General features: G+C 49.4%; 3 protein-coding genes across 4 annotated transcripts in view; 1 reads left to right on the top strand and 2 right to left on the bottom strand.

The window, feature by feature from the left end:
* ZMYM4 (zinc finger MYM-type containing 4) overlaps positions 1–10,317 on the top strand; it is a gene marked incomplete at its 5' end in the record, with an annotated part of 42,452 nt that extends 32,135 nt beyond the window's left edge. The window contains 9 exons of the mRNA XM_084274431.1: positions 179–232; positions 346–525; positions 1,089–1,183; positions 1,773–1,944; positions 3,648–3,799; positions 5,084–5,195; positions 7,109–7,357; positions 8,133–8,262; positions 9,622–10,317. Coding sequence (XP_084130557.1) covers positions 179–232; positions 346–525; positions 1,089–1,183; positions 1,773–1,944; positions 3,648–3,799; positions 5,084–5,195; positions 7,109–7,357; positions 8,133–8,262; positions 9,622–9,829 — 1,352 coding nt within the window. The 3' untranslated portion in view covers positions 9,830–10,317. The remainder of the gene's footprint in view (positions 1–178; positions 233–345; positions 526–1,088; positions 1,184–1,772; positions 1,945–3,647; positions 3,800–5,083; positions 5,196–7,108; positions 7,358–8,132; positions 8,263–9,621) is intronic.
* A 6,163-nt stretch (positions 10,318–16,480) lies between these two features.
* Positions 16,481–18,370, bottom strand: LOC311200242 (uncharacterized protein). The gene is made up of 4 exons (XM_084274441.1): positions 18,359–18,370; positions 17,906–18,082; positions 17,416–17,574; positions 16,481–16,966 (listed from the first exon to the last, which is right to left on the bottom strand). Exons 2-4 carry the CDS (start codon positions 18,078–18,080, stop codon positions 16,548–16,550), a joined length of 753 nt encoding a protein of 250 aa, XP_084130567.1. The 5' UTR covers positions 18,081–18,082; positions 18,359–18,370; the 3' UTR covers positions 16,481–16,547.
* Positions 18,371–18,506: 136 nt separating this feature from the next.
* LOC311200204 (interferon alpha-inducible protein 27-like protein 2A) lies at positions 18,507–20,452 on the bottom strand. Of its 2 annotated transcripts, none has more exons than XM_084274392.1 (5): positions 20,425–20,452; positions 20,049–20,136; positions 19,616–19,654; positions 19,055–19,216; positions 18,507–18,727 (listed from the first exon to the last, which is right to left on the bottom strand). In XM_084274392.1, exons 2-5 carry the CDS (start codon positions 20,050–20,052, stop codon positions 18,651–18,653), a joined length of 282 nt encoding a protein of 93 aa, XP_084130518.1. In that variant the 5' UTR covers positions 20,053–20,136; positions 20,425–20,452; the 3' UTR covers positions 18,507–18,650. The 2 variants fall into 2 exon arrangements, with proteins under 2 accessions (XP_084130518.1, XP_084130519.1); XM_084274393.1 differs by lacking the exon at positions 20,425–20,452 and adding an exon at positions 20,395–20,413.
* Positions 20,453–22,446: the final 1,994 nt, after the last annotated feature.

Raw genomic sequence — 22,446 nt, 5'->3', positions numbered from 1 at the left:
TCTGCTTCTCCCATAATGGCACAACCATGGCAGAAAGCTGTTAGAACCCTAGCTAAGGAGGTGATGGATCGTGTGTGTTAGTGTTAAGACCAAATACTTAGTTTGTTGACGTTCAAAATACTTTGGTATACAAGTTGTCAGTCATTTATAGAAACAGATTTCCTTCTTTTTTCTAAAGGATCTCAAACATCTGAGCATGAACTTTTCCTGGATCCCAAGATATTTGAGAAAGGTCAGTTGGATTTCCTTGCACATGAACTTTGATCCTGCTGTAGGTTTTCTTGCAGGCTCCTCTTTTTTGTCTTTCTTACAGCACATGGTGTTATCTCCTCACTCTCATTACAGACCAAGGTAGCACTTACAGTGGAGATCTAGAATCTGAAGCTGTGTCCACTCCACACAGCTGGGAGGATGAGTTAAATCACTATGCCTTACGATCAAATGCCCTGCCAGAACCAGAACCAGAGCTGAAGCAGTTCCCCAAAGGCAATGTGGAACAGGACCTGGAGGCAGATTTTCCATCAGGTCTGTATGACACGAAGGAAAATGGGCTCTGTATAAAAAGTGCACACAATTTTCTGAATAAGCATTGTGCCTACAGTCTGCTTATGAAGGGGATGTATTTTCCTTTAGTAAAACTGGATATTTAAAGCTCTAGTAATGTATCAGCTCTACTGAAAAGAAACATTTCAAAAATATTACCATGTTCTTTAAAGACAGCATTCTGCAGGAGTAGCAGAGAGTCTTGCTTGACTCCTTGGAATTTAATCATTTCTGTGTAATAATAATAATTATATAATTATATTCTGTCAATTATATTTATTATATATAAATTAATATACTATGTAATTATAGTATAATATAATCCATGTGAGTTGTGCAGGAGAATATAAGATTGCCTGAACAAGTACACCCACTGTTTGGGGGGGCTTTTTAGCTCTTCTGAGCATTTATTTGTACAGAAGGTACATAGATTGTCTAATTAGTCAAAGGAAGACTGTAATAGATGCCATAGTATCTAAGTGACACTTCTACCTGGGCTCTTAAATCATATAATTAAACTCTTAATGGTGTTGATTTGACTTCAGACTCATTTGACCCTCTCAGTAAAGGACTGGGTTTGCATTCACGTTCACGAGCAAGACGGAGACATAGAGATGGCTTCCCACAGCCAAAGAGACGGGTAAGAAAGAAAGTGCTTCTGGAACAAGCTCCCTGCATTTGAAGTAATAACATTATATGCATGCTTATTCTCAGAAGTAAAAGAAAACTGCTCCAGGGTGAAAAAGAGAAGTCAGTTTAACTACACTGTATATTTTTTCCTGTTCTGCTCTATGAGATAAGCTTTTCTTTCCTCCTACTCTGCAACTAGGTAGATTAAATGTTCTTTTTAGTGCAGAACAGTTTTTAAATGCATCTTTTTGAAAAAAAACTCCAGAAGAGATGTCTTAAGTGGTGTCATAATCTACAGGAAAGAATCAATTTTTTCTTGTGTAGCCAGAGAGGAATATATTTCTGTGCCTGTTTATCACGGTTAGAATTATTTTATCACACCTTGTCTGTAAAATGTGGTTAATGTTTGTCCCTGTATTAAAAATATAGGGAATTTTTACATGAAAAAAAAATGTATATCTGCTCAGATTCTGTCATGAGAGCAGGACTTTGTTGTTATGTCATCAAAATGGCCTTTTATTGTGAGCTGGAGCTAAGCATCCCCAGATGAAGCGCTCCTTAGATAGTGATTTGGCTTTGATTTGTTTGTTTGCCTGTAGGGACGGAAGAAGTCTGTAGTTTCTGTAGAGCCCCGAAATCTGATGCAGGGCTCCTACCCTGGGTGCTCTGTTTCTGGGATGACCCTAAAGTATATGTACGGGGTAAACGCCTGGAAAAACTGGGTCCAATGGAAAAATGCACAGGAGGAACAAGGGGACCTGAAGTTTTCAGGTAACTTTTTTCTCTCTCAGTGAAAACAGGAATCGTTGAAGAGCACTTGGTGTGATATGTTGTTCAAATGAAAACTGGCATTCAGTACTACTGAGTTTTAAAATGTCTCTGAGTGAAGAGATTTTAAGGGATGCTGTCTTAGGTCTTTTTGTGTATTTAAAAATTATAGTGATCACATTCTTAATTGATCCGTTACCTGTTGAAACAGGGTCTAAATACCAGATATCTTTTTGTCATTAGAAATGTTAGGTTTTTAACCTCCATTTTCTGTTCATTTGCCTATAGTAATTCTTCATTTGTAGAAGAGAGGCTTTATGCAACAGCAGAGCCTTTACTGAGCTATTATCAGGCCATAATTCTAAGTTGACAACACCAACTTGGCCCCATCTCTTCCGCCTGCAGCTAATGTGTTCACAGTGTTTGTTTCTCAGCATAACTGTTTGCTGACAAACTGTTTGCTGTAAAAAAAATGGTGTGCTGCCACATTAAAATCATAACACCTTATTTCTAGGCTTCACAGCTGGAAAACATTCCAAAAGTCTCCCTGTTCTGTGCTGCACCCTGCCTGAAACTAAAAGGCATGAATTGTTCCCTGTGTCTCACTAGGTGATAGATAATAATGACAATATAAACATCACTTCTGTTTGCTTCTCTAATGGATTTTATTTATTTTACAAATACAGAGCAATCCTGGGATTTGGCAGTGTCTGACTCCCCCTTTCCCTCATCTCAAACTGTCTTACATGCTTGCACTGAGAGCTTTGTGCACAGATTTTCAGAGTCAAGCAAAGAATTTAAGGATATAATCCAGCTTCTTGGGGATGGTGGGGAAAGATTAAGTACATCTGCAATGTACAAAACTAAATATGGCAGGCTTTGTATAAGAAAGATCCTAAAGGAAAAAATTCTGCTTCAAACAAAATCTGCTTTTTTGGTTTTTTCCTCTTATTTGGCATTTTTGTTGACATTACTTTAACAGCTGTTGGGTTTTCTCCCAGAAGGGTAATCACGTGAGTTACTACGCTTGCTTCTTGTGACTAAGAAAGCAAACACTATGTCAGTTCCAGGAAACTCTGTCCCCTACCCCTCCCAGAAAAGTTCCTCCTTAGTCCCAAGGAGTCACTTGGTTTGGAGGGTGGGGAGCAGCCAAGCCTGGTAGTTTTGTTGCAGATCCTCCAATCGATTGATTCTCATCTTTCCTTTCTGAATCCCACACGTGGCCCCTGAAACTTGTCATTCCTTCTCCCTTTGAGGGGTCAAATATGCTGCTCTCAACTCATGTCCAGAACTGTTAGGAAATACTCTGGATCTGCCTCTTGCTCAGGACTCCCCTGGGTCCAGCTATGGAGGTGAAACCTATTTATCAACCAGCCCTGAGTACATGCATCCATTGCCATGCAACATCTTTGGGTTCAGTAGAATCCCCAAACTTTAAATGTCTCAGCTTTCCACACCGGCAGCCCTGTTACTCAGTTATAGTGTTTGTACTGGGTGGCAATGCTTGTGGTTTATGTTTTACTGGCCAAATCCTCCTTTAACTCTTAGCCAGCAGATAGGAAACAGTTCACAACTTTGGTCACACAGGCTACTTCACCTATGAGAGAAAAGATTTAATAGTTCTGCCTACATGAAATAATTAGGAGCTTGCAAAGATTTCATCTGATGAATTAACTTAATTCTTCCAATAATTTTCTTCACCACAGTTCGTCCTGTGAAGCTCAAGGAGGACATTCTCTCATGCACTTTTGCTGAGCTGAGTTTTGGCTTGTGCCAGTTTATTCAAGAGGTGCGGAGACCAAATGGAGAGAAATATGATCCTGACAGCATCTTATACTTGTGCCTTGGAATTCAGCAGGTAACTCAGAGAATCAGGGTATTGCTGAGGTTATTTATGTTTTATATCCCATGGAGCTGCTTGGGTTTTGTAGAGGAGGCAAGAATGACTCTTTCTTGTGTTTTATTCTTACTCTGCCTTAATCCTGCATGTGACTTAATTTGTCTGGACCTTTTTATGATTAGAGTGAATGAGCTGCTTCTGTTGGGAGGAACGTGGTGTGGAGGGCTTGGTGTTTCTACCTAGACACATGTCTTTGGGTTTGGTACCTTTGGTACTCTTTTCATGCACAGGAAAGATTTGCAGAAACCTGAGTCTCCTCAGAAATATTTACTTTGGGGTGGAATGTTTTAGATTTAAAATAATTGCACACTTCTCTTCTGATATACAAGCTTCCAGGGAAGAGGCTACCCAGCAAAGACTGAGCTCTCTCAGTGGCTAGTCAGATACCTTTGGCATTGATAGTATTTACAGAAAAAAATACAGTGGCATTGTAATTAATGAATGCTAAGAGTAACATAATAAATCCTTGCTACCTGCCTTGAAACAGTTGCAGGACAAATCTAGCATAATATGAACTTCTGCTTGAACTCAGTGTTCAGTATACCTCTGTTAGGGGCTTTTCTTTAGAATAGCCAGTTTGTTCCTTTCCATAAACAGTCATTTGGAGGTAAGGAATCAAAAGCTACTTCTAAGGTAAAACTTATTGCACTAGGCATGGCATTATCTTAATTTTTTTTTTTCCCTGGCTGTGCTTAGAAAAAAAAAATGTAGAAAGAGGTAAAATTTGAAGTGCCATTGATGAGGTCTGGGAGTATCAGCATTTTTTCTGTGTTCCAGTTTTGACTTATTTATCAATACATATTCCTGACTTGTGGACAACTTTTTTTAGTTGCTGTTTCACAAGAATTTATGGGGCTTTTACAGAGATCTTGTCAGTTGAAGTATTTCAGCTGCCTCGTGCTGGCCCTATACCTGTTGTCAGGAGGTGTCAGCACATGAAGTTCTCTTCAGTACAAGGGTACTCAGTAAATCTTTTTTTTTTAAGTAGACTTTTTTCAAGAACATTTAACACTTAGAGGAGGAGGATTTTTCAGAAAATGCCTAAGTCTCTCATTTCACACTGTGGAGCTCCCAGTCCCCACAGAAAATTCCATTTGCTGTCTTACTTGAAGAGTTCAACAGAGTGTTTTGAACCATGAGACACTGGGACATAAAAATGGAAAAGAATCTGATGTCCTGTATCTTCTCTGCAATGTTATATAATCACAAACTGTATGTCTTCCTTTTTTTTTTCTCTTGTAGTACCTGTTTGAGAATGGTAGAATAGATAACATTTTTACCGAGCCCTATTCCAGGTTTATGATTGAACTTACAAAACTTTTGAAAATCTGGGAACCTACAATTCTTCCAAATGGTAGGACAATTATTTTGTTTTGTGTAGCTGCATGACAAAGCCTTATTATAAATTAGTCTTTTCTCAATGCCATGAAGAAGAATGTCAGCTGAGGCATTCACATTAGTCTTCTCTTTCTCCACCGTGTAATTGTTTGCAGTAGACTAGCACCATGGATTTTATGTCTGTCTCTACTAGTTATGGATTACACTCAAACCTTTGCCTCTGATCAATCTCTCAACTCCTTTGAAGGGATTCCTGTTCCTGTAGTCAGCATGCTAGTTCTTCTATCGAGTTTGAGATAATATTTTGGGATTCAGGTAGCCAGAATGCATACAGTGTAGCAGATGAGTTGCTGCAAATATCATGTACAGCTGCACTGGTGTTTCCCTATTTGTCCTGATAAATCTGAGGATCACATTAGCAGATCATTGGAATCTTCTCTGCGTGGATCCACAGCTGGTTTTTCATGTAGAGAATGAACTTTTTATTTAATACAGAAGGAGGTGGGCCCGTGCAAACCTCACCAAGTTCAGCAAGGCCAAGTGTGAGGTCCTGCATGAGGGTCAGGGCAATCCCAAGTACAGCTCCAGGCTGGGCAGAGAATGGATGGAGGGCAGCCTTGAGGAGAGGGACTTGGAGGTGTTAGTGGATGAGCAGCTCACCATGAGCTGAATGCTGACAGCCCAGAAAGCCACCCATGTCCTGGGCTGCATCCCCAGCAGTGAGACCAGCAGGGCTGAGGGGGGATTCTGCCCCTCTGATCTACTCTGGGGAGAACCCCCTGCAGTGCTGCGTCCAGCTCAGGGGTCCCCAGGATAAGGAGGACATGGAACTGTTGGAGTAAGTCCCAAAGAGCCACAGAGACAATCTGAGGGCTGGAGCCCCTCTGCTCTGGAGCCAGGCTGGGAGAGCTGGGCTGGCTCAGCCCAGAGAAGAGAAGGCTGCTTCTGGGGAGAGCTCTGAACCCCTTCCCATCCCTCACAGGGCTCCAGGAGAGCTGGAGAGGGGCTGGTGCTGAGGGCAGGACAGGCCAGGCCCAGGGGAACGGCCTTCAGCTGCGGGAGGGCAGCTGGGGAGGGGCTGGGAGGCAGAAATCCTTCCCAGGGAGGGGGGAGGCCCTGGCACAGGGTGCCCAGAGAAGCTGGGGCTGCCCCTGGATCCCTGGCAGGGTTCAAGGCTGAGTTGGATGGGGCTTGGGGCACCCTGGGCTGGTTGGGGGATGTCCCTGCCATGGCAGGGGTGGCACTGGTGGGCTCTGAGGGCCCTTCCTGCTCAAACCAGCCTCAGATTCTATGCAATAATTGAATTAGTTATAGGCTGCTGCAAAGAGTGAAGTTTCCTTTCACAACAAATCTCTTGAAGCCTCCATACCTCCTTTTCCCAACCAATTTACAATCATCAGCAGTGGACTATTTGTTTATAAAGTTGCTACAATTTAAACTCAGGCTCCATGTCCTAGGAAGGACACATTTTTGCAGTTGGGTGACTGTGGTTTAATACAATGAAATTAGAACTTAGTGAGATCCTGAGGGTGTCTGCAATCTTCCTTTATGTCCTTCTCTCCAGTCTTCAGGTATTGGAAGATGATGCTGTTCCACAGCTTGGTTCTCCATGCTCCCTATGTCTGTGCATACAGTGCTCTTGGTTTTATTGGCATTGCAATTGCTTAGGCTAGGTTTGAATTTGCTTTGCTATGCAGGTCATTAATACAGAAGGTTAGCTGAAAGAGGACTTATATGCATCTCTGGCAAAATTCACCTACTTAATTTGACTCCTGTCTGTCTTCCCACCCTGCTCATTGATGGGAAAATTCTGAAGAATCTGCTAGATTAGACACAGCCTAAAAGCTGTTCATTTGTAACCAGCTATGGTGACAGCCCTAAAACTGTATAAATAACCCTGTGGTTGTTTTCTTTGCCTGTTGTTTCTAGGTTATATGTTCTCAAGGATTGAAGAGGAACACTTGTGGGAATGTAAACAGCTGGGTGCATATTCCCCTATTGTTTTATTGAACACACTTCTGTTCTTCAACACCAAATACTTCCAACTAAAGAATGTCAGTGAGCACCTGAAACTATCCTTTGCCCATGTTATGAGACGCACCCGGACTCTGAAGTACAATACTAAGACAACATATTTACGGTTTTTCCCACCTTTTCAAAAGCAAGAGGTAGAATCAGGTAAGAGAATGCTTTCTCAAGGCAACCAGGCTGGTGAAGGGGCTGGAGGGCAAATCCTCTGAGGAGCGGCTGAGGGAGCTGGGCTGGTTCAGCCTGGAGAAGAGAAGGATGTGGAGGGACCTCACTGCAGCCTTCCAGTCCCTGAAGGGAGCAGAGAAACAGGAGGGGAATCAGCTTTTTAAAAGGGTAGATAATGGCAGGACAAGGGGGATGGATTAAAGGTAAAGGAGGGAAGATTTAAATTAGATATTAGAGGGAAGTTTTTTTACAGAGAGAGTGGTGAGGGGCTGGAACAGGCTGCCCAGAGAGGGGGTGGGTGCCCCATCCCTGGGGGTGTTCAAGGCCAGGTTGGATGGGGCCCTGGGCAACCTTGTATAGCTCCAGGCCTGGAGGTTGGTGTCCCTGCCTGTGGCAGGGGGTTAGAGCTCTGTGATCCTTGGGGTCCCTTCCAACCCAGACCAGTCTATGATTCTCTTGGCTCCTTCAGTTAGTAGTTTGAATGCCTGATATGAATTCTGCTTTTATCCTCCATATTTTTCTGCTAGATACTAGCTCTTACTGATTTTCTAGAAGAGGAATGGGCTGTACACAGCCTGTAGTGTACCCAACCTTTTGCCCATCCAGCAGATTAAACCAGTAGATTGCATGTGACTCAAGAAGCGAGTTGCTGTGTGACAGAGTCCCATCAGACTGGTGCTGGGCTCAGTGACTGGGGTGTGTTCTTGAAAGCACTGGTTTTCACTCAGCTTCTCCAATGCCATCTTTGTGTGTCCAGAGAAATTATCTGTAGGCAAAAGGAAACGCAGTGAGGAAGAGGAGATTCCAACAGCAGTGGAAATGGCTGAAAATACAGACAACCCCCTGCGCTGTCCAGTCCGGCTGTATGAGTTTTACTTATCAAAATGGTAAGTGACAGAATTTGATTTAGTTTCTGTATGGAGGCTAGAACAGGCATTTGGGCAAGGATCCCCCTCAGAACTTCTGTGCTTGTGCTGTGGTCTCCTCCCTACCCTTCCCTGTCCATCAGTGTGGATGGAACCATGCAGATAGGTAGTATTTGTTACTGGTGTGGAGTCAAGAGTAGTTGTGGAGAGAGGTGTGTTCTTTAAATGCCTGTTTACACATCCACAGGGTGTAAATGTAAACAGAGGGCATTACTACAGTGACTGGGGTGTTGTCATCGCCTTCCATTCCCATACAGGCTCCTTTGGAGAAGCTTATAACTAACAACCTGATACCACCTTCCTTGGGAAAGAGGGTGGCACAAGTGTGAATTAGGTAAAACTGCAGCTAGCTTTTGCCTGCTGAATTGTGAGGTTAACTTTTGTTTAGGAGTTAAAGGAGACTTACAGAGCAAGGACACAGATATAAATCATTTTGTCTCTCCTGTTTCTGTATAAACTTTGGCTAGATCATTGAGCAGGTGGAATATGATGTTCTTCTCTTCTCAAAGAAAATACACATGCAAAATGAAACAGCATCTCATTAGTGTCAGCTAAAACTCAAACAAATCACCCTCAAAAACGCACCTACTGAGCTTACTACAAGTAAATCCCATTACTTAGGCAAAGGCGTGCCTAGCAGCTGGCCTGACTCTGTCTCCTTCCCTTCCTTGTCTTCACTTGCATATCATTAGAAGCTTTTAGTTGTCCTTGGGCTGGGAAAATATTGTCATGCTCCTCATCATATATCATAGCTGAGCCCCTGCAGTGGTGCAAGCAGCAGTCTTTGCTGTTTTAATGTGAATATTCCAAAGGCAGGCAGGAGGGAACCTTGCTCAGAGTCAGAGGGACAGATGTTCAAGCAGAGGGGCTTACCATTCTGCACCATGAGCAGGCAAGCTAGGACTTTGTTTTGCTAGCCCTTGAACATTCCCTTCAATTCTCAAGTACTAGAACCAGTTTAATTCAAAGATTGAATGTCAAATGGATCCATCAGTCATATCATGGTGCTAGTACCATTAATTGGATGGTACTGCGGTTGAAGAACCAAACCTATAAAGAAGTGGCTCTGATTTCCTTTGGCACAATATTACTTGTTTCTCTATAATGCTAAGTGACCTGGAAAGGACTTAACTGTTCCCTAAGTTGAAGGGGGCAAACCAAGGCACTAACAAAAAGGTTTGAGTTACACTGTGATGTGTTACATCTCTGTGATGTCATCTCAGGGTAACTTTCATTTGCTGTTTCTCCTGAACGTTTTTGCAAGTAGGACTGTTAATGCTGCCTCCTGGTAACGTGCTCTCCCTTTCTTTACCTTGACAGTTCTGAAAGTGTGAAGCAGAGAAGTGATGTGTTTTACCTTCAACCCGAGCGCTCCTGTGTCCCCAATAGCCCCATGTGGTATTCCACATTGCCAATAGACCCGGGAACCTTGGACATCATGTTAACACGTATTCTTATGGTGAGGGAGGTACATGAAGAACTTGCCAAAGTCAAATCAGAGGACTCTGATATCGAGTTGTCAGACTAACTGAAGTGGGGTATTTTCCGTTGAGTACACACCAGAAGCACCAAACTGTGAATACGTCCAGCCTTTGGAAAATGTGTATCAAACAAGCCAAGATAACGTCACCTACAGGTGTATTTTGAACCACAGTGGATGTACAAACTGGAACTGGAAGGAAGCAAGCTGTGCAAGCTGTGAGGAACAACGTCCTGTGGCACCGATAAATCCTCTGAACAAACTCAAGATGAACTAACCCATTGGAGTGGTGCAGAAATCCTTGACCTGGTCAGGATTGTAAAGAAAAAGGCGTGAGATCTTTTTAAGGAGAACGGTTGTGTAAAACCTACCACACCAATGTTGGGCATGGAGAGCTAGACTGTGGCTCACGTGACTTCTCAGCCTTAGGGGGCTGGCAGTCCTTGCTGCCAAAGAGCACGTGGAGATCCTAGAGCTCTTCACGAGGACAGGAGAGGAGGTGGTGGTGTTTGGATGGACAGACACCTTCCGTTAGATACACCTACACGTATGCTTTTCTAATTTCTCTCTCTGAAACTGGGATCAAACATTAGGAAGGTGGAAGCCGCTGGCGTGTCTGCCAGGGAAGCTATCTGAACGGACAGCAGTCTGGCTGCTGGTAACCAGTCACACCATGCCAGAATCTAGCTCTCGGGCCAGGCTAAAACCAGCTCTAGTTCTGTCCGGTCTTCAGCGTTGGAAGAGGTGCTGCTGTAGGTCAAACTTCAGAGCGATCATGTTACAGGATGAACCTTTCTGGGATATGTACAGGAGAGTGACTGTCCTGGGGTATGTGCAGAGAATCCCTTCCCTAGCCCAGTAGCTCTGCAGTCTGTCCATATAATCTAGCAAATACTGTGGTGCGCGGAAATCTGTTTTCCCTTAAGGCAGCTTTCCTTTCTCCTCTTTCCCCACTCCTATGGTTTTTTGGTTGGTTTATAAGGCAAATCTGGAGGGCCCTGTCATTTCAAATGAAAGAATAACGTGCACTCTTTCTCTTTCCACCTTTGCAGCGCGTGCAGTGGTGTGCAAAGGATGCAGTATTACTTCTGACAACAGAACTGTGGTAGAAAATAACCATGTGTGTTTTTTTCCCACCCTACCCAAAGAGATTTAGTCTAGTGTTGGAAATTGGAGGAGATTTTTTTAAGGCTTGGCTGTTACTGTGTCTTTTTGAAGAGAAAAAGCTCCCACATTGTGTTTAGAGGACAGGACATTATCAGATACTGTCTGTATCTCCATTTTCTTAAGCTATAGATGTGTGTTTCTGATGACCAGTGGTCACAAATTCATTGGAAACCCAAACTATTTTTGAAGAAGAGAACTGTATGGTTTCTATCCAGCGCTGGTCAGTTATCCATCTTCTGTAACAGGGGTCTGATATTTGATCTTGTCACTAAAATTTCAAGAGATGAAAAATCAACAGCCTTGAATTATATTTCCTTTTTTTGTTTTGTTTTGGTTTGGTTTGGTTTTGTTTGGGTTTTTTGTTTTTTAATTATTTTTTTAGCAGTAACAAAAGTAATTTAACAAAAAATAAAATCAGAAAGTAGTCTATTGACGTTGTGTACTCGGTAGTCCTGTCCCTGCCTGTAACAGATTTCACTGATGTATTTTTTAATACAGAAAACTATGTGAAAAGTAAACCTGCCCCTGATTCTGTCTGATCAAAGCCCATCTGTGTCTGTCATTTCTGATCGAAGACAACTGCTTCCTCCGTGTCCTGGCCTTGCACTCCTGTGGGAGAGGTTTTGGCTGTAGTACGTTCCCTGCCCGGGCTCTTGGGGGCTCAGTGATGCTCCTGTCGGGTAATTCCATGTTCTGTGAACACCACCCTGTCCCTCCCCATAGTTCTATTAAAACAGTGAAATAGCAGGCACGGTGTTTTGCATTGGGATGGTGGCCTAGAACCTTTCAGGGGAAGGAAAATCATTTGAGAAGGGTTAGTGTGCAGGTGTGTAGGGCATTAAAGAAGTCTGAGCCGTGTCTCTTGCACACAGGCCTGCCCAGAACCTGCATGTCAGTAGGAAAGGGGAGGGATTGGGGAATCCCCACATCTCCTGGGCATCCCTGGGAAGAGGGCAGCTCCCCTGGCTGCAGCAGGCTGCCTTTCCTAGGCAATAGGAAGGGCAAAGGTGAGGCCAGGCTGTTGGGAGGGCAGGCTTTCCCTGGGTGGGGATTGTCTGAACAGTAATGCCACATTGGAGTTTCCCCTTACTAAACATTAACAGAAATATTTACATAGAATTAATAGTGTATTTGCTTCTTACGAGTAACACACTCATTTGTCTTTCTCTGAAGACCTTTGGTCTTTCTTGTCTGTGAACACTTTCACCCACATTAGTTTTTTCCAGGTACTTGGAATGAAAGATTATTTGCCTTTTGTATTCTCCCAGCAAGGAGAGTTGAATTCCTCTGAGCTTGACTGGCTGAAAGCAAACTTGTTAAACATTGTGCTCACTCCTTTTACCTAATGTCTCCAGAAGTGGTTGGTGGGGTGTGTTTGGATGAGCTAATTAACAGAACAAGTAGTTTTAGTTTCCATTTCCAGAGGCTCTTTGGCAATGATGTGCTTCATCTGAGATGTGGCCAGGCTACCTTTGCCTCTCAAGGATGTTTCTTATCAGCCCAGGTGGAGTTCACACTGATGGACCTTGAAGGACTACAATTTATGTATCACTTACACAAACGGGATTCAAGTTCTGAACAGTTAGATGATGTTGGTTGATTATAACTGAATCATCTGCTCACTGTGCCACAATGTTTACTGCTTGAATTAGTCTTTTAAGGAGAGAAAAAATCACTCTGTAGTCTTAGTGGAGACAGAGAAGTGGCAGAGATGAGTCTGAGAGAGAAAAATAGAAGATGATACTTCCTGTTAGCAGGGGTTCTGTCTCTGTGCCTTCCCACTGCTGTGCACTCGCGGTTTAACCTCTTCATCCCCAGTGTGCAGGGATGGTGGTGTAGCGGTGCAGACCGGGTTGAGGGGGCTGAAGCGTGTCGTGTTCCTCCTCACTGAGTGTGTTCAGGTTCTGGCTTTGGATTTAGCAGAGATCTGTGTTTGAAATGCTTCTGGAGCGTGGCTCTTACCCCGCGGTGCCGGCGGGTTCCTGGCTGCTCTCAGGGCCAGAGATGCTCAGTGCAAACCTGCTGCTCTCGGCCCGGCTTCGGGTGACTAAAGAAGGAACCTGGGGACACGTTGAGTGCCACAGAACTGGGTGCAGAAAGAAGTTAAATTATCTTACAAATTCTTCTGCTACCTGCTGAACAAGAAACCTCTGGCAGTAGCCTCCAGGCAGGTGATGGCTCCTCAGAGACTTGATGTGAAACAGCAGCCAAGTCACTCAGTTGGCGTTCCCCAGGGTGTCCCTCCACAATGCCAGTGCCATTCTAGTGCCAGGGTCACAGCAGGGACTGAACATGCAATAATAAAGCCTTTGGGTTTTGATAACAATCTCAGTCACTTCTCAGTCCCTTGAGCAGTAGCCTCACTGTTGCCTTAAAACCAAAAGAGAACAACTACTGGTGTATAAAATTCTTACATGATCCTCTCAACCCACCAGCACCAGATTCACTGTCCAGGCTGGAGCTTTGCTCCCACCAGCAGTACAGGTTTCCCCCCACAACACCAAAAATCTGTCCAAGCCATGGGTCACTGCTGAGGAGAGAGTCTAAGAGGAGCTTGAGAAGCAGCGAAGCTGGATGGGAGCATGTTCTGCCTCCTCGTTGCCGGTCAGAAACCCAGGCTTTGCTCACTGAGGGCAGGCGTAACCCACTGCTTGTCGTCTCCTTGTCCTCAGCAGATGGAATGGCAAGGCTGGTCCCTGCCCTGATCTCTTTTCTTCTCTTACTGTGGTCAGCTTCTCGAGAGGAAAACCTTTCCCAGCACAGCAGCAGATCTGTGGGGCAGGTAGGACTGACGCTGCTTTTACATCTTCCCCGGGCAGACGTGGTTGTTTGGAAAGAGGGGCAGAGTGGTTTTGCAAGATGTTGCATCTGTTGAGAAGTTCACTCCAGGCCTTTTGTTAAAGGGGAATTTCTTGACATAAGAGGGGAGGTGACTCACTTGGTCTGACCACTGGCGTGACCAGATTCCCCAGCTTCATCCCATAGCACTTGGCTGAGCTGTAAGATTTTGCATTTCTATCTTCTGTCTCTCTCCCACTTCCCTGTTCCACAAAAGCATCTGTAACCTTTGTGCTCTGCTTTATGAAGAAACTATTTTGGACATGCCAGAAAGAGGAAGCAATAACGGAGTGAGGGGTGGCAGAGCAGTGCTGGGCCTGAGCAGGCGGGCGATCGTAGACAGCAAGAAACTAATAGGAATGTGAAAGTGTCCAGGTTTCATCATTTTATAGTCAAAGCATCTCAGTTGGATGCTATTAGGAAAGATTAGTGAAGGTGAGAAGGGTTCATAGGTGGGGCAAAAATGGAACCTGAATTTAAAAGCGCAAACTGTGAAGCCTGCAGCAGCTTTTTGCTCTCCTGTTGTCATCTCCAGATGCTGCTGCCACAGAGGTTGTTAGGGCTCAGTTGATGACCCCGGTGCTTCCTCTGGCCTGGGGAGCATGGCAAGGTTGTGGAGTGGTTTTGAGAGTTGTAAAGGCTTGAAGGAGCTCAGGCATCTTGGATTCTTCTAGCCACAGAACTTAGATTTCCATTGGACTGAAACTTTCACCAAGCTCATGGGTTGTCAGGGGAGCTGCCTGTTTTGATAAACAAAACCTGACATACCTTAGATTATCAGCTGCTCAGAGAGAAAGAGGAAGGTTTATTACAATTAAACAGCCAGGGTAAAACCTCAAACACCAAAGTTCAAAGTGTGGCCCAAGTGCACAACTGTAATTAATGATCCCAGCCCAGCTTCCCAGCGTTGACCTACAGCTACAGGCTGCAAGGGCCACGGGAGCTCTGGCTTGGTTAACTCTGTGGTGCGTAGTCAACTATTAGATACACCAACAAAGAGCATACCCAGGGGCTGAGGTCTAGGGGCTGTGGACTTGTTATTCTCCCATCTACATATTTCTAAAGAGCCAGAAGGATTTGAAAAAGGCCTTTTTGACCTGCTGGGAGCCAGGCTTGCTCCTCGAGGAGAAGGGTGTGGGTGCCACTGTCTCGTTGTATAGCCCGGGATCCAGCGTACACGTCACGTCCCTGCTGTTGTATGGATGAAGCCTCATGTTTCGACCCTTTGCCAATCTGTACCTCGGTTGTACCCACCTGTAAATTGGCCAGCCTTTCCTACCTCGTTTGGGCATTATGAGGCTAAATTCCCTAGGATGCTTTGCAGCCCCTGTGATGAAAGGTGCTATATAACTGCAAAGTGTTACTTCAAGAGATTTAAATAGGTCACCAGTGCATCATAACCTATATTAAAAAGACTTTTTCTTATATGAGAATTTATAGACTTCAATGTATGGTATTAATAAGTGAATTACTGAGACCCCAAAAATAGTTTTTGTTTGAATCGTATCTGTATTCTGGAAAAGTGATTAAAAAACTTTAACCTTAATAAAAGAGTACATCCTCATTTCCTGTATGAAGTTGAACTCTTAAGTTAAAAAGCAGAATCTCACAGATTTGGGGGGGAAGGGGGGAAGGGGTGGCAATTATGCCAGCATTAAAATAGTGGCTTGATATCTTCGCAGCAAGACTCAGTCTTTCCTACCTGGCTGTACAGCAGCTCCCACTGAGCTCTGCTCCTCCAAGAAGCCTCTGGGATGGGCTGTGATTAGCTCAATCATCAGCCAAGGTTGCTACATGCACCCTGAACCAAATGCAAGAGAACCAGTGGCTGCTCGAGTGGTGCCCGATGCCATCAGCGGGCAGGAGCATCCTCGGGACCGAGCATCGCCTCACCCCTCGCACAGCTGGTTTATGTTTAGTTTGAACTCTCTACCTGTGGCCAGGCAAGTGCCTCTGCAACCTTTGGGTTTAAAGAGGCCACTGAGAAAACTGATAACAGGCAATTGGGAGCAAAAAGAATGACCCAAGTGCTGATTAAATGGTCCCAGCAGCCTGGAGAACGAGCAGGCACTGTTATGTGTGCCTTGGTGCAGCCACACTCACCAGCTGGCATCATGGATGCATCAGATGAGTGTCTGGGGTGCAAAGGACACGATTTGTTTTCATGGAGGCTTAAATTATTATTATTATTTTTATTATTACACAGCTGACACTGTCCTGACACTGTCCTGCCACCGTTTGAGGCGAGCTGGGTTTGCACTGAGATTGCTGCTGTTCAGGAGACAGAGAAAATCAGACCCATGATTTAGAATAATGACACGTGAGCTGCAGGAGGGTGAGGAAATACCGTGTCCAACTGTTGACTAATGCTGTTGCTTAATGAAGTTATTTTAGGTAATTAGTTAAAGAGGGTAGAGTAACTGAAACCCAGCTGATTGCCAGTGAGAGCCTTGCTCACCCGTGCTCTGGATGCAGATGGAAAACAAGCAGCGTGTCAGTCCGGTTTGTCATCCATCACCACACACAATGTGAATTAAACAGTCTACAGCAAACATCCCTCCAGCCTTGCCTCAGCTTTTTGGGGGGGAAACTGCCAGCCTGAGTCTGTTCCTGGGCTACTGCAAACCCCGAGGCACTCAATGGGTACCATGGCCCCGACCGCACACCAACCACCATGACAACTGAATCTGTAAGCCACTTTTATTGGTTTCAGCACACTCATTGCTTAAGCAGATCCACAGCTCTTAAGAGGATGGCCAAGTCACTGGGGGATGGTCAGATCGAGATTCCCAGGGTCTGCCAATGCTGCCAAGGCTTCACTGGGATCACCATCATCATCGTCATTGGGATCGCCATTGAAGTCGTGCTTGTTGGGATCACCACTGGAGTTGTGCTTGTTGGGATCACCATTGAAGTCGTGCTTGTTGGGCTCACCACTGGAGTTGTGCTTGTTGGGCTCACCACTGGTGTTGTGCTTGTTGGGATCGCCATTGGAGTTGTGCTTGTTGGGATCACCATTGGAGTTGTGCTTGTTGGGATCACCATTGGAGTTGTGCTTGTTGGGATCGCCATTGTTGTTGTCAGCTTTCTTTTTACCAGTTGCATCACCAATCACTTTACCAATCAAAGATGTTGCAGATGGCACCAAAACAGAAGTGGTACCAGAGATACCTGCAGCTCCTGCGATGATAGAAAGAAGAATGATGCTCTGGGAGCATCAATGCTGCCTGCTGAGGGACTGAGCACCAGGCAGAGATAGCCAAGGACTTTTCTCCTGGGCAAAGACAGCCCAGTACCTTTTCAGACCGTGCTGGGGAGATGGTCTAGGAGCAGGTTGTGCTCCTGGAGCACAGCCAGCCCCTTTCTGGCTCTGGCCAGCGCTGCCAAGCGCAGGCATTGTTCTTGCCAAAGGAGCCGACAACCAGCACAACGTCCTCAGCCTTGATGCCTTACCCCAAAATCCTCCTACCACATCGTGGGTTAATCCCTTCCCCACAGCTGTGAATCAGACCAGTGGTGTGTTTGGACCCCAGGGCCAGTTGGGATCTGCAGCAAGCTGAGCATATAACCCCACGCAACCCCCCAGGGGTGAACCCAGCACAGCTCAGCCCGCTGCCCTCCCCACTCACCAGCAGATTGCAGCACAGCCACCATGCTGCCGGCAGCCACTCCTCCACCGTTGGCTATGGCAGCTGCTGACATCATTTTGGCAGCTATGGACCCAGCGGTGATGCCAGCTGCACCAAACCCCAGCGCAGAGAGGCACAGGGGCGCGGTGAGCACCATTCCTGAGGGCAAGATTCCCCAGCGTCAGCATGGTCTCTGTGACCCACACCTCTCCCAGCCACCAGCCCTTTTCCAGCTTTCCTGGAGCCCCTCGACTGGGAGGGGCTCTGAGGCCGCCTCCCTCTCTTCTCCAGGCTGAACCAGCACAATGCTCCCAGCCCGTTTCCAGAGCGGAAGCGCACAGGGCTGCAGCAGCGGGTGCAGCTGGATTTCCAGGCCAGTGCTGCCCCCTCCCTCGTAGCTGCACCCAAAGTCTCCCTGGTACTCGCAGCCCCCCAGCCCGGTCAGGTCCCCAGTGACCCCAGTGCTGCTGACCCAACGCTGGATCCTCACCTACTCCGACGGCAGCTCCGATGAGTGCTCCTTTGAGACCATTACTCATCTTTGGACCCTCACCTGCTCCAGCGGCATCTCCGACGGCTGCTCCTTTGAGATCTTTACTCACCTCTGGATCCTCACCTGCTCCAGCGGCAGCTCCGACGGCTGCTCCTTTGAGACTTTTATCCATCTCTGGGGAGGAAGAAGACTGGCGGGCAGGAAGGAAGGAAGGAAAGCTGCTCTCGGGCAAGGCAGCTTCCAGAAGCCACCTCAACCCCCCCGCACAGTTCATCTGCCCCCGGCCCCTGCAGACCCCACCCCGTCCCCCGGGGAAGAGGCCAAGGATGGGGAGCGGCCCCCGCTGCTCCCGGGCCGGGATGAGAGGGAAGAAGGGGTGTACGCCGGGGTGTCCCCCGCCTACCCGCCCTCCCGCCCTGCCCGCTGTACCCCCCGCTCTGCCCGCTGTACCTGCCCGCTGTATCCCCCGCTCTGCCCGCTGTACCGCCCGCCCTGCCCGTTTTACCGCCTACGGTACCGCCCGCCCCGCCGACCCGCCCCGTTCCCGCCCCGGGGCCGCTCCCGCTCGGCGCATCCCGACCCGCGGAGGAGGCAAAGGTCGGCGTTGGGGCGTCTTCTTTATTTGGGGTTTCAGATACAGCGGGGTGGGGCGGGAGGGGGTGATGGAGCATGGGAGAGATGCAGAGGGTCCAGTGTGGGGGTGATGGCAAACATGGGTGAGGGTCGCAGGGGGCCAGGGGAGTCACATCACGGCAGCCCCGATGGCGGCCCCGATGGCAGCCAGGGTTGCCTTCACAGCGGTGGGGACTCCTGCTGCCCCTGAGGAGGAGAAGAGACATCAGCCCCAAGCCCCCAGCCCAGTCCCAGCCCCGGCATGAGGCCCCCACTGCACCCCATTTCCTGGGGGAATATTCCCCCCTCCCCCAAGGAGGAGCACCCTGACTGTCACCCTGCTGCTGCCATCAGGTGTCCCTTCAGCCAGGCCCACACAGCCACACCAAGCACCCCAGAGCGGGTGGGATCCCGGGGGGTCCCCACTCCCATGGCCACCCCAGGCACTACCGGTGCTACCTGGGGAGGCCAAAACACGGGGTGCACCACAGTGACACCATGGGCACCCCGCAGCACCGCGCTGGCAGCACTCACCAAGCGACTGCGCGATGGCCACCAAGCTCCCAGGGGCCACTGCCCCTCCGTTGGACACGGCGGCCGCCGACATCATCTTGGCAGCCAAGGATCCGGCTGCAATTCCTGCTTTGGTGAAGCCCAGAAGAGTCAGGCCTGCTGGCACTACCACTGCAGAGAGTCCTGTGCCGGAGAGGAGCCGCGGTGAGGCCTCCGCAGGCGCAGACGTGTGTCCCCAGGGCTGCAAACCCCTCAGCCCCAGGTCTCCCCTCAGTCACCTGCGTCTCCCCCGGCCCTGAGATGGGAGGTTTGTGGAGGCAGAGCTCCAGCTCAGAGCAGAGCAGAGGGGTGCAGGGTCCCAGGGCCAAAACCCACCGCCCCATCCTCTCCCATACATGGGATATCAATGGGCTGTGGCGGATTGGTTTGCTGGGACAGGCCAAGGGGCAGCACCCTGGGGAGGGGGGGCAGCACCCCCAGAGAGGGGGTCTGTGCATGCAGAGTGAGCAGCAGCACGAAGCCCCACCTGCAAGCGCTTTACTTGTGCATGGTGTGGTCCCCCAGTGCCTGCCAGCGCCTTACCGATCCCTACGGTCACCCCGACGGCAGAGCCGATGAAATCTGTAAGGAAGGAGACACGGGGGGTGGGCAGTCAGCTGGGCTGAAAGTGAAGGCGAGCTGCTGCCTGCAAGGGGTGGGGGGTCCTTCATCCCCTGCCTGCACTCCCAGCCCCCCCCCCCCCCCCCCCCCCCCTCCAGCCCGCTGGAGCAGCTCGTGCCCCTTCCTGGGAGCACCCCAGCCCCTCATGCTGCTGGGACAGCAGCTCACACCTTCCAAATGCTGGAGAAGGGAGTCCTTGCCCTGTCCCATGAGTGCCCCGATCCCCCAGCCCCATGCCTTTGCTCCAAAGCAGAGGCAGGTTTGCTGCACACCCCAGGACCAGTGTCCCGTGTCGTCCCCCATCGTCTCCCCCCCCCGGTGCCCCACTGCGGGAGCTCTGGCCCCATGAGCTTACGCATGGTGGTCTGGCCTTGGGGGTCAACCACTGGAGCTGGGTCTGGTCTGAGTGTCGTCCTTCAGGGAGCAAGAACAAGATTTTCTTCCTAGGAAGGGGTGAGGGGTGAATGGGGGCCTTGCTGTCCTGCCCAGGCACCCGCAGCCACCCTCTCCCACCCCTCTCCTGCCCCCCAAGAGCCCCATGCCACCCCACAAAAGCAAAGACACCCCCAGACCCCACATTTCTTCCCAGCCCAGAGCTCCCCTGCTGCTCTGCCAGCCCAGTAGAGAGAGACCAGCACCCCACTTTCATCATGTGTGTGTGTTTCCCACCCCGAAAAGGGGTGCTGCCCCCAATAACCCACCGCAGAGCCCCAGCACCCCGTGCCACCAACCTGTGTTGTCCAGTGTTGCTGCAACAAGCCTGCTGCTGGTAGGAGGGACCTCGGCTGACGTCATGACAGCAAATTTCTGAGAAATCTCTCTGCTGAGTTTCGTTTTCCCCAAATTCATGCCCCATCCCTGTGTTTACCCTTGGCGTGCCTGGCGCTGCCAGCGCAGGAGGCAGCAGGGCACAGTGGCACGGTGGCTCACCCATCCCTGGGGTTGGACCCCGGGGCTGCTTCCTGCAGGGACCCCTCTGACCCCTTTGTGGGGATGCAGGTTGGGGAGGAGCATAAAGCTGACGCTTTATGGGGCATTTCCTAACGGTTCAGGACCAGTGAAGCTCTGTGGGCTCATGAGGTGGGCTGGGTAGTGGATGTCGGCGGGGGTGCAGCCCCTCTAGCAGCTTCCCCTCCACCAGGCAGCCTCAAAAAATGGCCAAAGCCCCATTGTGCAAAGCCCCTTCCCCTGCTCCCTGCCCACCTCCTCTCCCCGAGCCCTCCTGGGGCAAGATGCAGCCAGCCCCTCCTGGCCAGCTCCTCAGGGCCAGGGTGGGCGCAGCAGGTGCTGTAGTGCATGTGCCGCTGCAGCTGGTTGAAGGGGACCAAATCCAGTTGCAAGTTGATCTGGTTCCTTTTTACCAGCCCCAGGGACACACCGTCTCTCCAGATGAACCTCCTGGGCCGGCGCTGGCGTGGGGAAGGGTCCTGGCGTGGGGGTCCCAGCCCAAAAATACATACTTCTTAACATTCCATAACGCCAGCCGACTCCATATGGGCATATGAAGAAGTATGTAGGGTTGGGAGGGAGAGGTGGGCAGTATGGGAATGGGCACGCAGGGCACAGGGACACCTGCCAACTCCAGGCAGTGCTACCCTGGAAGGAGCTGGTGAGGGTGATGAAGCAAAGACTGGGGGCTGGGGCCATGGGGACCATGTCCTGCCCACCCCCAGATCTGGCCTCTGCTTGCCCCTGGCCCTGGGTGTATCCTCAGCTGTGTTCTTGCATGGTCCCCAAGTGCCCCCAGCCCCCCCAGACCGAGGGGACCCACGTGTTTGGGGAGCAAGACCATGCCACGGGCATCACACATGCCAGGGACTCAGAACCTCCACAGCGCCCGCGGGGGTCTCAGGCCAGCAATGTGCCCATCGCTCGGCTGGCAGCTGTCAATGTGGGCAGCAGGACCCCCCGGGACATGGCTGAGGGGCAGCAGTTTGGGCTGTGGGGCACATGGGGGGAGGAGTGGATGGGGCCATGGCCAAGTGCCGTGTCCTGTGAGTCCCCACGGGCCAGCGCAGGCAGCAGAGGTGGGTGCCTGCACTAGGAGCCACCTCTGCGGGTGGGAAACAACCACCCCCCACCCCCATATTGACCCAGGATGCACCAGCTGCACCCCCCCCAGCACCTCGCAGTCCCGCAGCACCCGCAGCACCCCCTACACCCCACCCAGTCCCCCTCCCTTGCTGTAACTGGCTTGCCCAAGCCACAGGGGATGCCCACCTCCTGTACCCTCACCCGCCCTGCCTGGCTCCCTTGCAAGGGTGGGAAAAGAACCTCGGGGTCCAGCCCCCTCCCATGCCTTTGCCCATGGGAGGGGGCTCAGCTGAGATCTCAGGGGCTCATAAAGGAGGTGTGGGGGGATTCCCTGGCACTGGCACAGCACAGCGAGGGCAGGATGGTGCGGGGGGAGGGGGAGTGGGGGGGATTGTCACCACACTCCATCTCTGCCTCCACATCAGTACCCTTCCTATCCCTAAATTTGCACGTGGAGGGGTACAGGGGTGGGTGCAGGGAGTTGTTCTCAGCACAGCCCCTTCCTCGGGGAGTGAGGGGTGCACGGGGGGCCATGCTGCAGGCTGGAGGGATGCAGGGCTGGGGTGGGGGGGGGCTGTGCTGCAGGCCAGAGGGACGTGGGGCTGGGGGGGGGGCTGTGCTGCAGGCCAGAGGGACGTGGGGCTGGCCTTGCCTGGCGCGGCCGTGACTCAGCGCCGGGAGCCGTGGCCACACACGCTGCAGCTCTCTGCAAGGAGCCG

Source organism: Gallinula chloropus (assembly GCF_964237585.1).
Source record: "Gallinula chloropus genome assembly, chromosome: 22".
Taxonomy (NCBI): Eukaryota; Metazoa; Chordata; class Aves; order Gruiformes; family Rallidae; genus Gallinula; species Gallinula chloropus.
The sequence above is the reverse complement of the archived record's forward strand: the minus strand, read 5'-3'. Positions and strand labels throughout refer to the sequence as shown.